General features: G+C 40.5%; 1 protein-coding gene across 1 annotated transcript in view; it reads left to right on the top strand.

Moving 5' to 3' along the window:
- The window catches only part of MCPH1 (microcephalin 1), a 111501-nt gene that overhangs the window by 43777 nt on the left and 54506 nt on the right, over nt 1–13218 (top strand). Inside the window, exon 9 of the mRNA XM_050801080.1 lies at nt 4686–4795. Within this exon, the coding sequence (XP_050657037.1) occupies nt 4686–4795 (110 nt within the window). The remainder of the gene's footprint in view (nt 1–4685; nt 4796–13218) is intronic.

Below are 13218 nucleotides of genomic sequence, written 5' to 3'. Positions count from 1 at the left end.
GGAGTATCCATACCTTATCTGAAAGGTTTGCCTTGGATACCACCCCCAGGGATACAAGCCACAACTCATACGAGATGTTTATGCTCCGTTGTGTGTGGGTATTGGGTCCCCTGCAATATTTAAGTGTTCTTGAATCCATGAATCCATGAATTTAACCAACAAGAAACTATTTCTCACATCCATTATGCTGATTAACAACCTGATGATGTCACTGATGACCACTCATTTTTGTCATCCATTTTGGCTTTTAACAAAGCATCTAATATTGGTCTGGAGGATTTATAGGAGTTGGAGTTTTTTTGTTGTTGTTTTGAGATAGGGTCTCACTCTGTCACCCAAACTGGAGTGCAGTGACATGATCGCAGCTCACTGCAGCCTCAACTTACTGTTCTCAAGCGATCTTCCCACCTCAGCATCCTGAGTAGCTGGGACTACAGATGCAGGCTACCACACCTGGCTACGTTCCCCAGGCTGGTCTCCAACTTCTGAGCTCATGCAATCTGTCCGCCTCTGCCTCCCAAAGTGCTGGGATTACAGTTGTGAGCCACTGTGCCCAGCCTATGGTATAATATATTTTGCAAATTCTGAGCATTCCAGAGAAACTGTGAATTACTATTGTAGCAAATAAATAGATATACATATATTCATTAAGTACATTAAATTGTTGCACTTTTGACTATTCAAATAATTCACAAGTGTATTAAGAACCCCCTTTCCCATCATCTGCCAGCCCAACTCACTGGGGCTGCAAAATTAAGCAATCCTAGCAACTTGGTTTGGGTTAGTCAGTCTTAACAGAAGGCTATTGACCATTTAACTGTTTGGTTGATTCATTCATTCATTTACATATTCATTTTTTATCAGATGTTTACTCCGTATCTACTATGTCCAATGTATAAACAGTGAGAGGTTAGGTTAATTGAAAGCTCTATCCCCTTGCTTTAAAGAACTTAGCTAAGTAGGGAAGGTACAGTCAAGTTACTTTACACACAAGTATCAGGAAATTCAAAAGTCGGAGCAATTACTTTCCGTGGGAATTAAAACAAATTTACACACATAAAATTGATATTGTAATGATCTCTACAATGATTACAAAGGATAAAATTCCACATTATCTATTGAAGAGTGTTGTTTCTGTCTTTTTCAGAGTGAACAAAGTGAACTTGATATTCTAATAGATGAGTATGAGTACAGTCTCTTGTTAGTGGGGTTTTACTTGTGTAGAACCCGTACAACTTGCATATATCCCAAAGGTATCTCTGGAAAGGAATTTTTCCTAGGTGTCTTTTAAGGTTCTTTCCAGTCTTAATATTTTGCATACTACATTGTTAAATAATTTCATATTCAAATTTTTGAAGCTTAGAAGAAATTTCTTATTGGATAATGTTAAGTGTATATTTTTACATGTTCAAATTATGGATTATTCAGCCTTCAGAAGCCTTTTCAACCCTTGACTCTTGCATAGTGCCTTGTATGAGTAAATACTAATTGTTTAAATGTATTATTAGTATTAGCATTGTTGGTCTTAATTCTGTATCTTGGAAGTAGGATGTAGAGGAAAATAAATGTTAAAAATAAGAGTTATTTCTTCAGCTTTAGCTCTAGACAAAATTAGACACGAGCCAAGTTTCTCCTATAGTCTTTTCAATGTCCACTTCTTCATCTCTCCCTTTCCTAGTATTTAAGTTACCTGTGTCCTTATACTGTCTTGGCCTGGTTCTGGCTCCAAAGTGATCATATTAGACATTTTCTTCTCTCTTCCCTGAGTATCAATACTTTTCCTTAATCTTGCTTATCTCTGTTGAGTAGCTGAAGGTTGTGATTTAACTAATTCACACTGAGAGGTGAATGAGTGACCATTTACTAGCTTTCATTGATGTGTTTGCATTTTGTTGGTATTATTAATCCAAACTAATTTCCAAATGGTGAAATTTCAGATAACTGAAAGATGAAAATGTGGGGGCTGTCAGATTCATTTCTGTATATGATCATTTTGTGAAAACGAAGTCAATGAATTGTGTGTGTAATGAGGTTGGGAGGAAAATGAGAGAGGAAGATACATGCTTTCACAGGGAAATACTGTGGACCGAATTGTGTCCTCTGACCCCCACATTTATTTATTGAAGCTCTAACCCTCAATGGGATAACATTTGGAGAGGGCGATCTTTGGGAGATAATTAGGTTATTAGGTTTAGATGAGGTCTTAAAGGTAGGAGCTTCATGATGGGATTAGGACCATTATAAAAAGACACCAGAGAACTGGCTTCCTCTCGCTATGCCATGTGAAGACAGCAAGAAGATAGCTTCCTTTAAGCCAGAAAGAGAGCCTTCACCAGAACCCGACCATGGGGGCACCCTGATCTCGGCCTTCAGGCCACCCAACCTGTGGTATTTTGTTGTGGTAGCCCCAGCCGAAGAAGACATTCATCCAACTGGGGTGTGTTGGAGGAAGAGCAGCTAAAGGGTGCATGTTAGTTGGAATTTCTTGGAGACATTCAAAATAGATGTCCATTAGGTAGTTGGATATATCCAGCCGTACCTCAGCTGGGAGGTCTGGACAAGGTACAGAGAATTAGGTCTCTTCAGTAATGGATGAGTTTATGGGAAGTGATGAAATCACCTTGGGGAGTGAGAAGGGAGCTGATGACAACCCATGAAAAAAACCACACTTAGGAGCATACACGAAAAGAGTCATCCAAGAAGTGGGAGAGTCAGGAAGAGGAGAGTAGGTGTTTGTTTGCAGACTTCCAGCCAAAAATGGAGTCCAACTAATCTTTCCACAGATGTTTTCAGAAGTAATTTGCACTCTCAACTGCTTTGGGTTTACTGAGGTCATTGTTAAAACACACTGGCAAATTACTGTGGCAGAGTTTATGAAATGTTTTCAATAACCAATTAATAAATCATTTACTTAGATTATTTTTTGACTGCAGGATTTGTGAAATTGTGAAAACATGTTGTTAACAATATCAGTCTGTCTTAAGTTTTTAAAGATCGTGTTGCATTTCCTAGAACTTTATGTTTATAAAATGCTTTACAGCCTGTTTCGTTGTTCGGCAAGAACTGAGGCAAGTGGCTGTTATAAAACTTTCATTGACTACACTAGGAAGCTGCAAATTTTTTCATGTTTCAATAACAGCACTGTATCCCAAATTATATCTCTAGTCCACTGCTTTTCTGATTTTGACACACTCATGCTTCAAGTAAATATTATTATTTAAAAAGAAAAATAAGTGCATAGTAGATATAATTATAATTATTTTTAATCTTAAAAATGAAAAAGATTGCATTCATATTCTACCCTAGGGGATAAAGTGGGCCTGGGAGAAAAGTCAGTGCAAGTCAACCATAAAGGATACCTGAGGAGGTACGGGATCAGTCAGGATGTGACTGGTTTGAGTCTCCAGGGGATTCAGTATTAGGGATTATGGCAAAGAGTGTAGGTTGGTAGGTTTGTGGTTTAGAACTGGACCTTAAAATCTGTCCAGGGCCCAGGCTGCAAATAACAGCTAGCTTGAATTCAGGAAAGTATTAACATTTTTATTTTGCATCCTTTTTCACTTAGATAGGACCCTGTTTTTGAAAAGAGTGACAGTTTTTACCTTAGAGTCTCCAAACTTAGTTATAGCTGGCTTTATAGAATTTTATCTGCAAAGAAGTCTTTCTCATGTTATATGATTTTTAATTTCTGAGGGCACTGATGTTAATTTCACCTTGCATTATATTTATTCGTCTATGTCTACATTGTCTATTGGGTTGTGAGCTCCCTAAGAGTGGGACTATATCTTGTGCATTTTGCATCTCCAGTGGGTAGATCATTAGCTATTTGTTAATCATTAGGTAATCAACAATGCAGTTTAGCTATCACCTGACTAGCAGGTTCTAGTACCCGCTAGGCTGCTACATAACTTTTGCATCAAAGTTTGCATTTATACCATTGAGACCATGTTATGGTCCATGGTAGCTCCTCCTTCAAAATCCCATCTAAGTCATAAAGTAGGCAAACTGTTTGAAGGAGCAGGAAGGGTGAGAGTAAGAAGCACCCTCTGAGGCAGTAGATGATTAAAATCAAAGTACACATTTCACATTTTGTTGTGGGTTATTTAGGTCTACACAGGTTAGCATCTAAGGAAACCATATTTCACTTGAATGAGTATCGTTTTGGTTTGTGTGTCTTCATGGCAAGACGCTGGTCTAAGGTGGAAACTTGGGGGGAGTAAAATCATCCATCATTTGTAGTTTGAAGCCTGAAGCTCTGTACTGAAGACTAATTTCTAGAAAATCTCAAACTGACCCCAAAACTTAAATTAATTATTGCCTCTAATATGGAACTGCCTACTCTGAAGAGCTGTTCTTTGTCATTATTTTAAAATCTAAGAATTGAAGTTTGAAGAGTACGTAAGGTGTGGGTATACATTTTCTTGCATTATCAAATGGACAGAGTTGATGCTGTAGAACATTGTAACCTAATTGTTACTGACCACTGAGTTAAGTGAATTGCATAGGCTACTGGAATGTAATAAACTGAAAGTTCTAGATAGATCTCAAAAAGAAGACATATACAATTTATTTAAAAGGCCTATAACTTCCTATTTCCATTATGCATAAATGTGATTTTTGTTTTGCTTAAGTAGTATTTAGTCCATGTAAAGTTCTAACTAATCTTTAATCCACTTGGGTTTTAGGTGTTAAAAATAGACCAACAAGGCGTGATGTTTTAGATGGCTCATGTGACAGCTTTAAGGACCTCATCAAACCTCATGAGGAACTGAAGAAAAGTGGGAAAGGCAAAAAGGTCAGTGTGTAAAAATATTATTTTAAACTTTCAAATGCTGATACATCATAATGTTCTTCTCTGGGTCAATGAAACATAAACTAGTCTATCTGACTTGTCTTTTATTTTAAAAAATTGATTATGGGTAAATGCTGGAAAACTCAGAATATGAAACTGAAAGCGTTGGTTGCATTCCGGACAGAGTTATTATGGATAGACCAAACTTTCTCATATCACTTTGCTAATGCATTTCTTGTAAAAATGCCTGTAGCTTTTCTCAAGCAGAGAATTTTGGTTGTGCTAGTGTTTCTTGCCATTTTATAATTGGAATAAATATTTACTAGGTAGGAGGTAAAGAATCCAAACATTCATTCACTTTTGAACTAACCAAGGCTTGACCTCAAGCCATCAGAGTGAAGGGTTTATATACTAACACTCAGGTAGACCCTTTCCTTTGTGGTTTTGGCTTTAAAACCTTGCTCTTCCTCTAAAAAACTCCCCTTATCCTCTTACATGAGTAATATAACGAGGATTTTGAAGTTTTTGATCATTCAATATCTACTTGCGTTGCTTAAATTTAAAATTAACCATTCTATATTATACCTTGTGCCTCATTTTTATGAGGCCAAGGAAGTATAATGTAGTGAAACCTGAATTCAAAATGGTAGGGAAAAACCATACCGATTGAAAAGCAACAGATGAAAAGAATGACAGAGTAGACAGGTCTACATGGGGCTTCCAGGTCCTGATACTCAGGCTTGAACAGATGGGCGGCTGCATTTGACCTGCGGAAGAGAAACCTGACTCCTTTGCTTCTTTTCTTGGCAATGGTTAAAAGACATTTAAAATTACACAGATTTCATGAAAGTTGGCTGTAACTTATAGAAACTTAGATTTCTGTACTCGTGCTTTCTGGTTTGTCTCAGAAAAAAAGTGGAGCAAAAAAATTGAAAGGAATCCTATTTTAGGTAAAGCAACAGATGTGTAGAGACAGAGAGAGAGAGAGAGACTGTTGGGGTCCCGTAACATATTTGCGGTGTGGCAACACCAAGGCACCTGCTCTACGATGGCGTTGCGCACTCTGACTCCACGGCAGCCTGTGGGACCTGCTCAGCGTGCTGCCTCCCAGGGGTGGGGCCCTTCCTAGAATGCTGGCGACACCGTGGCTGAGTTTGTGTTTTGCATCCCTGTTTCTCAGTCTTCTTCCTACTGCTGCATAGCCACTTGACCTAGTTCCTTTGCAAAGAAAGAAAGAAAGAATCAATTTCCTCTGCATCTACTACCGTTCCCGTACCTCTCCTGCCGATGCGTCCCATGGCAGCTGGTCCACAGCTCTGCTTTGTGCCCTTTACCCTCTGCCAGTGTCTGCCCAGGGAAGCGGTGGTACCTCTCCTCTCTATTGGTACTCTACGTTGTACCATGTCTGGCATTTTTTTTTTAAGTGCTCAGTAAACATTGAGTGTTGAGTTACTTGTTACTCACCATAAAAATACTCCGTCCTGTTTGATCAAAAGGCACGAGGTTTGACTTTCTCATTTGCCCACAATGGAAGTTACTATTTCAGATGAGTGGTATTGCTGCCCTGTGCCTGGGATAGCCCTGGACCTGATGGGCTTGGTCTGTGGAAGCACTGGGTTAGGGACAGGCATCCTGGGTGGGAGCGTGGCCCCTTCTTCCTTATGAGGCATCTCACTGTAAATGGCATATGAATGGGAGATGGGTACCCGTTTGACCTTCTGGCGTTCTTCTGTAGATCAAATAGTAATTGCTCCATGAATATAAGGTGGCGTTATTGTCTTGAGTAATGAAAAAAGAATGAGTGCTCAGAGAGGGAGGCAAAATACAAAATTACAAATACACACTTCCATATCTGCCTTCAACTGCTGTGCTCAGGAACTAAAATATTTTCATAGATTGAACTGCCTAACTTGCTCAAATTTAAGTCTTCTTTTAAAAATATTTTAAGCGTATTAATAAACTTTGCCCTCATAATTTAGAATGTCATTTCTGAAAGGGATCCACCACTTCTGGTTCTGTGTGAAGAATCACTCAAAGCAGGTTTTAAATGCAGATTTTCTGGGCCGGGCATGGTGGCTCATGCCTATAATCTCAGCACTCTGGGGCGGGCGGATCACTTGAGGTCAGGAATTCGAGACCAGCCTAGCCAACATGGCAAAATCCCGTCTCTACAAAAAAACACAAAAATTGGCCAGGCCTGGTGGTGGGCACCTGTAATTCCAGCTGCTCAGGAGGCTGAGGTGGGAGAATCACCTGAACCCAGGAAGGGGAGGTTGCAATGGAGTTGAGATCATGCCACTGCACTCCAGCCTGGGCAACAGAGTGAGACTCTGTCTCAAAAATAAATAAATACATATTCTCTGGCCCCACTTGAGACCCTCCTGGCCAGCAGCTCCCCAGCCCAGTGCAGCACCCCGTCCTTAACATGGAGGAGATGAACACCTAGTGAGAGCAAATAATCCACCTTCTGTATTGCATCTCGCCAATAGCAGAAGGAACAAGACCTAGGTTTCCCCTCTTTCACAGGATTTTCTTCCTAATCCATTCCTTATTACAGTTCACCACACAGCCTTTGCTTGAATGAATCAAAAACTCCTAATGCCCTAGGGTAGTGCTTCCTGACTGGGCTGCTCATTGGACTCAGCTGGGGATCTGTAAGGTACATGGCCGCCTGGCCCCAATCCCAGACATGCTGGTGTCATTAATACGGGGTGTACCCTGGCCACTAGGATTTTTTTAAACTCCTGAGGTGATTCTAATGCAAAGCAAAGTTTGGAAACTACTGCCTTGGGACCTTAGCAGAATTTAAACAAGTGATTTATCCTAGAAGAAGTTTCATTTGTTTCTAAACACCTCTCATGTAAACTTGTTTCGTTTTTAGACTCTAAAATTAAAGACAAAGGCTTAAAGCCCTGATTTGTGGGCTGGATATGGTGGCTCACACCTGTAATCCCAGCACTTTGGGAGGCCGAGGCGGGCAGATCACTAGGTCAGGAGATCAAGACCATCCTGGTTAACAGGGTGAAACTCCATCTCTACTAAAAATGCAAAAAATTAGCCAGGCGTGGTGGCAGGTGCCTGTAGTCCCAGCTACTTGGGATGCTGAGGCAGGGGAATGGTGTGAACCCAGGAGGTGGAGCTCGCAGTGAGCTGAGATCACGCCATTGCACTCAGCCTGGGCAACAGAGTGAGACTCCATCTCAAAAAAAAAAAGTCCTGATTTGTTTGCTTAAAGGTTGAGTGAGTTTTTTAGGGGCACAAATTTAGATAGCAATATAGATGAAGGACCATCGTTTATTATTTCACAGGTTAGAAGGAAGAACAATACAAATTTTTAAAAGGTAACACTAAATTTATTTTATTTTATTTTTTTGAGACATAGTATCACTCTGTCGCCCAGGCTGGAGTGTACTGGCGTGATCTCGGCTCACTGCAACCTCCACCTCCTGAATTTCAGTGATTCTCCTGCCCCAGCCTCCTGAGTAGCTGGGACAACAGGCACCCGCCAGCACGCCTGGCTAGTTTTTTAAGTTTTTTGTAGAGATGGGGTTTCACCATGTTGACTAGGCTGGTCTCAAACTCCTGACCTCAAGTGATCTGCCCTCCTTGGCCCTCCCAAAGTGCTGGAATTACAGGTTTGAGCCACAGTGCCCAGCCAGCAACATTAAATTTTAAATATACAATTTCCCAGTAGTTTGAGATCTTTTGATATGAGCATGGGGAGAGAAGTTTATGTTGATATGCTGTAATGAGTCAACAGAAACACTAAAATTTAGTTTCCTGATTTTAAAAGTATACAGTGGAATTGTGAAAGGATTGTATGATAATCTGTGTTAAACTGAAATTGGAACTTAACATGGCCTCTTTTTTTTTTTTTTTTTTTTTTTTTTTTTGAGATGGAGTCTCGCTCTGTCACCCAGGCTGGAGTGCAATGGCACAATGTCGGTTCGCTGCAACCTCTGCCTCCCGGGTTCAAGCAATTCTCCTGCCTCAGCCTCCTGAGTAGCTGGGACTACAGGCGCATGCCACATATTTTTATGTATAAGGATATATTAAAGTATTAGATTCTATTAAGCACAAAATTGTTTCTATTTCCTAAAGAAAAAAAATCTTGTAATTGAATATTAATATTGAAAAAAGGAAAGTTTATAGGAAATATCCTTCACCAGCTAATGACTGAAGCAATGCCTCTACTGGAATGGAGAATGGTAAGGTCTGGGCCTGACATTTTTATGTTTTCACGTGAGCCAGGCTACATGCTATTTCCGTAGTGAGGAAAATGATTTGAAACTCAGGTGTGTCTCGTGGCCCTAATGACTTTATTTTCTTTTTAGTTTTAAATTTGAAGTAGCACTTGCAGGTAATATACGATCTGGGCACCCCTGCAGACAGGACTGTCAGTCGATGAGCACTGTCAGTCGTGAGTTCTGAGTATTGCGAAGGTGCAGGGTAGAAGGTACGAAGGTGAGAAAGGTGGGAAAGCCTGGAGCCTGTGTGAAGAGCAGCATGGCCTTGGTGTGGCCCGGGCATGGATGTGGAACCGCGAGAAGAGAGATGCTGACGTCGGCTGCGGCCACAGGCTCTGGGGTTAGGCTGTTCTCATCTTTGGTTTTCTGTAGGTTCACTGTGATTGGTGTACCAGAGTATTGTTTTTGTTGTTTGCTTACTTGGGAGTCACAGGCCTTCCTGTCTAATCTGTTCTGGAAACTTCTCTGCTGTGATTTCTTCTGCCTGTTTCCTCACACCTCCATTGCTGGGAACGCAATCCCGTGTGTTATCCTTTGCTTCTATAGCCCATGTCTCATGATTTTCCTCTGTTTCTTTCCTCTTGTATCTCCTTATTTCATTCTGGATATCTTCTACTGATTTATTTTCCATTTCACTTCTGACCCTCTGTAAGTCTATTCTGATGCTAAATCCACATATTGAGTTTTAACATGTATTTTTTTTCAGTCCTTGTTATTCCATTTTATTTTTTTAAATTATTTTTTGTAGAGATGGGGTCTCCCCACGTTGACCAGGCTGTTCTCAAATCCTGGTCTCCAGCAATCCTCCTACCTCGGCCTTCCAGAGTACTGGGATTACAGGCGGGAGCCTTCGTGCCCTCTGTTTGATTTTTAAAAACCGTCTCCAGTTCTCTGCCAAAATTATTAATCCTGTCTTTTATTTATTTGAACATATTATGCATATTTCTTTTGAAATAACTGTCTTTTCTGGCTCCGCTTAATTTCTGTTTTTCTTATCTGTTGTTTTCAATCGTATGTTCCGTATCTAATATGCCTTGTTAGTTTGTCTTTATCTTCCTAGCAGGGACTGAGATGATGTGGAGCTGGGGTTCTGCCTCTGCAAGGCTGGCTGTCCCCAGGGAGTGTGGGCTTCTGACGCCGGTTCACCTCTTCTTCCACGGGTTTCTTCTCCCATGACTCACTGACTTAGTCGCTGGGCAACGTCTGCAAATCGCTGGGGCTTGTTTGTTTGTTTGCATCTTGTCCAGCTTTTCTGAGGGCTCACAGTGAGGAGTCTATTTCAAACTACTTAGTCCACCATTCCTGGCGAGGATGGGTGAATTTTAATGGCCACTTAAGAAAACTTCTCTAAATAGAGTTTATCCTTCTCTGAGAAGAGAACAGTAAGAGGCCAAGTCAAGAGAAACGATTTTTGAGATGAACACATAGGTCACTGTTCGCAAAAGACACACTAAACACCTGTAATGGCATTATTTCAGTTTCTCTTAAAGAGTGAAAAAAAATATGATTCCATGAAGAATTATAGAATCTCATAAGCTATAGCTTCCATTAGATTTTTTTTTGGTTTAATACCCATTTTTAATGGCAAAAATCACTCTATAAATCAGTCAGAGTCTCGTTTTTTTTAGACTTATTTTAAATACACTTGTTTCAAATTTGTTGATACTTTTTTTTTTTTTTTGAGATGGAGTCTCGCTTTGTTGTCCAGGCTGGAGTACAGTGGCCCAATCTTGGCTCACTGCAGCTTCCACACTGCCAGGTTCAAGTGATTCTCGTGTCTCAGCCTCCCGAGTAGCTGGGATTATTATAGGTAGCCGCCAGCATGCCTGGCTAAATTTTCTTTCTTTATTTTTTTTTATTTTTATTTTTTTAGTAGAGACAGGGTTTTGCCATGTTGGCTAGGCTGGTTTTGAACTCCTGACCTCAAGTGATCTGCCTGCTTCAGCCTCCCAAAGTGCTGGGATTACAGGCGTGAGCCACCACGCCTGTCCTGTTGAGACTTTATTTTGAGGATCCAGTTAAGCAATTTTTTTACCTCTGTAATCTTAGCTTGCAGTATGTAGGTCATTGACATTGATAGTTACACATCTTTTCAGAGGGAGAAATATAAAATATTATGATGAATTTTGACCTGTTTTCTTTGTTACTTGTTGAATATCATCAGACACAGAACCCAAAGAAGCTCTGTATAGATACCAGCACTCTGACAGAAATACATGAATATAATTTTTTTATCCAAGTATTTGGTTTATTCTACTCCTTCTGGATTTTGTTGTTCAAAATATTGATTATTATCCTCAGCAACATTTTTAATGCGAGTTATCAACAGGATAGCTTTTTATGAGTGGCTAAGTTTTAGAATCTCGTTTTGGAGCCATCTCTGCCAATCCAGCTTGTTGCATGTGAAGGCAAGCTGTGGGTCAGAGCACAGAAATGTTTACAGAGGCTTTCCTGAGCCTGGAGACCTGGAGAGATATGAAGGAACAAATAGAGCATACTTATTTTGATAGTGGTTTAAAAAAATTAAAGAATTACACACCAGATAGAGTGCTTAAATTCCTAAAAGTTTCTCAAATAGGGTGCAAAACAAGTAATAGCTTGCATATGCTCTGATACTTGCTTGTTCTTACATCTTTGCTAGAATATGAGCCCATAAGGACATAGTCTATATCCTGTTCATCTCTTAATACTCAGCAGGATATAGCATCACAAACAAAGTAAGTGTTCAGTAAATATTTTCTGAGTAAATAAGAGATGCATGAATTTCCCTTTTACTTTTTGAGTGAACATGTTTAAAACATTTCTGGTGCTGTTAACCATCACTCAGTAATCATGGAATCATCATCATGTACTTCACTTATTTTTGAATATTCTTCCTAAACTTGAGAGACGGTCTTCTTTCAGTAAAGGATGGATTCTCTTCTTCAAGACTGTGCATTGCAGTGCAGTGTTGCTAAAGCGTTGCCCCCAGAGCCAGATGCCTGGGTTCAATCCCAGCTCTGCTACTCACCTGCTCTGTGAGTTCCATGGTGTTGAACAAATTACTTAATATCTGTGCCTCTACTTCTTTGTGTATAAAACAGGGATGATATTAATAATAGTACCAGTTTCCTCAAAGGGTTTGTGCTAATTGAATTGAAACATGCAAAGAGTTTAAGATAGTACCTGATATATAGAACTGCTCAAAAAATGTTAGCTATTTTCTTCAGCACAAACTTGGGTGAGGGTCATGTCTGCATATTGACCGTCCTTTGTTTTGCAGCTATAACTTGGAGGAGAGTAGGTCTCTCTGACCTGCCTCCTCTTTTCCCACTCCCAGAGACCACCATGTGTCTTTAATGAAAATGACCCTCAAAATTCCGGGACAGTCCACACAGTGTCTCTTGTTGGACTTACTGACCACAGGCATGCCAGGGCCAAAATAGAGTCTCTGGGCATGGGGTGAGGATAGGAGTATAGCCTTTCCTAAAAGCTCCTCCAGTGATTCTGAGCTGATGGTCATCCTCCCATTGAGAATCTTTGTTTTGGGGGTGAGATGTAGGCCATTAGCATGAAACTGTGCTCTGTCATCTCACCCAGGAGGCAGAAGACTGAGTTCTGCGGTCAGAAATGCCCGCTTGGGGGATCTGCTTCCTCAGTTTTTGAGAGATGCTTTCCTCATCTCCAATATCACTAGAATCTTCCTGAAAGAACTGAGATCTGTCAATAGACCTGTGTGAGTTGTGATAGGGTACTTACAGCTGTCATTTATTGAGCATTGTGACCTCTTTTTAGATTGAGTTTTCTATTTCTCAGTCATATGGAGACGCTGAAAAGAAAGTGTATTTCAGAGAGCTCCAATCATGTCTTTATTGCGGAGGCAGTAGATTGGGAATTACAGCTCATTTGGGTCTGGCTTCCCCAGGGAAGGAGCCTTGCAGTGGAAAGAAGATAAAAGGGTCCCAGTGGTGGGAATAAAAAGAGTGCTAGATGCCCAGAGGGTGGGAAAGGCCTAGCCCAGATGCAGTGTGGCAGGCCAGCTGGAGGCAGGAGGAAAGAGAGCTGCAGGGACACAGATGCCTTCCTGAGCAGGGAAAATAGAATACTTGAGCCACTTTTCATATAAAATGGATGATTTTCCTGCCGTTTCCTGTCCTTCAAGTAAAGGGTCCTGGAATGAGTACTTCACTGTTGTAATGG

Source organism: Macaca thibetana, chromosome 8 (genome assembly GCF_024542745.1).
Source record: "Macaca thibetana thibetana isolate TM-01 chromosome 8, ASM2454274v1, whole genome shotgun sequence".
NCBI classification, from domain to species: Eukaryota; Metazoa; Chordata; class Mammalia; order Primates; family Cercopithecidae; genus Macaca; species Macaca thibetana.
The sequence above is the reverse complement of the archived record's forward strand: the minus strand, read 5'-3'. Positions and strand labels throughout refer to the sequence as shown.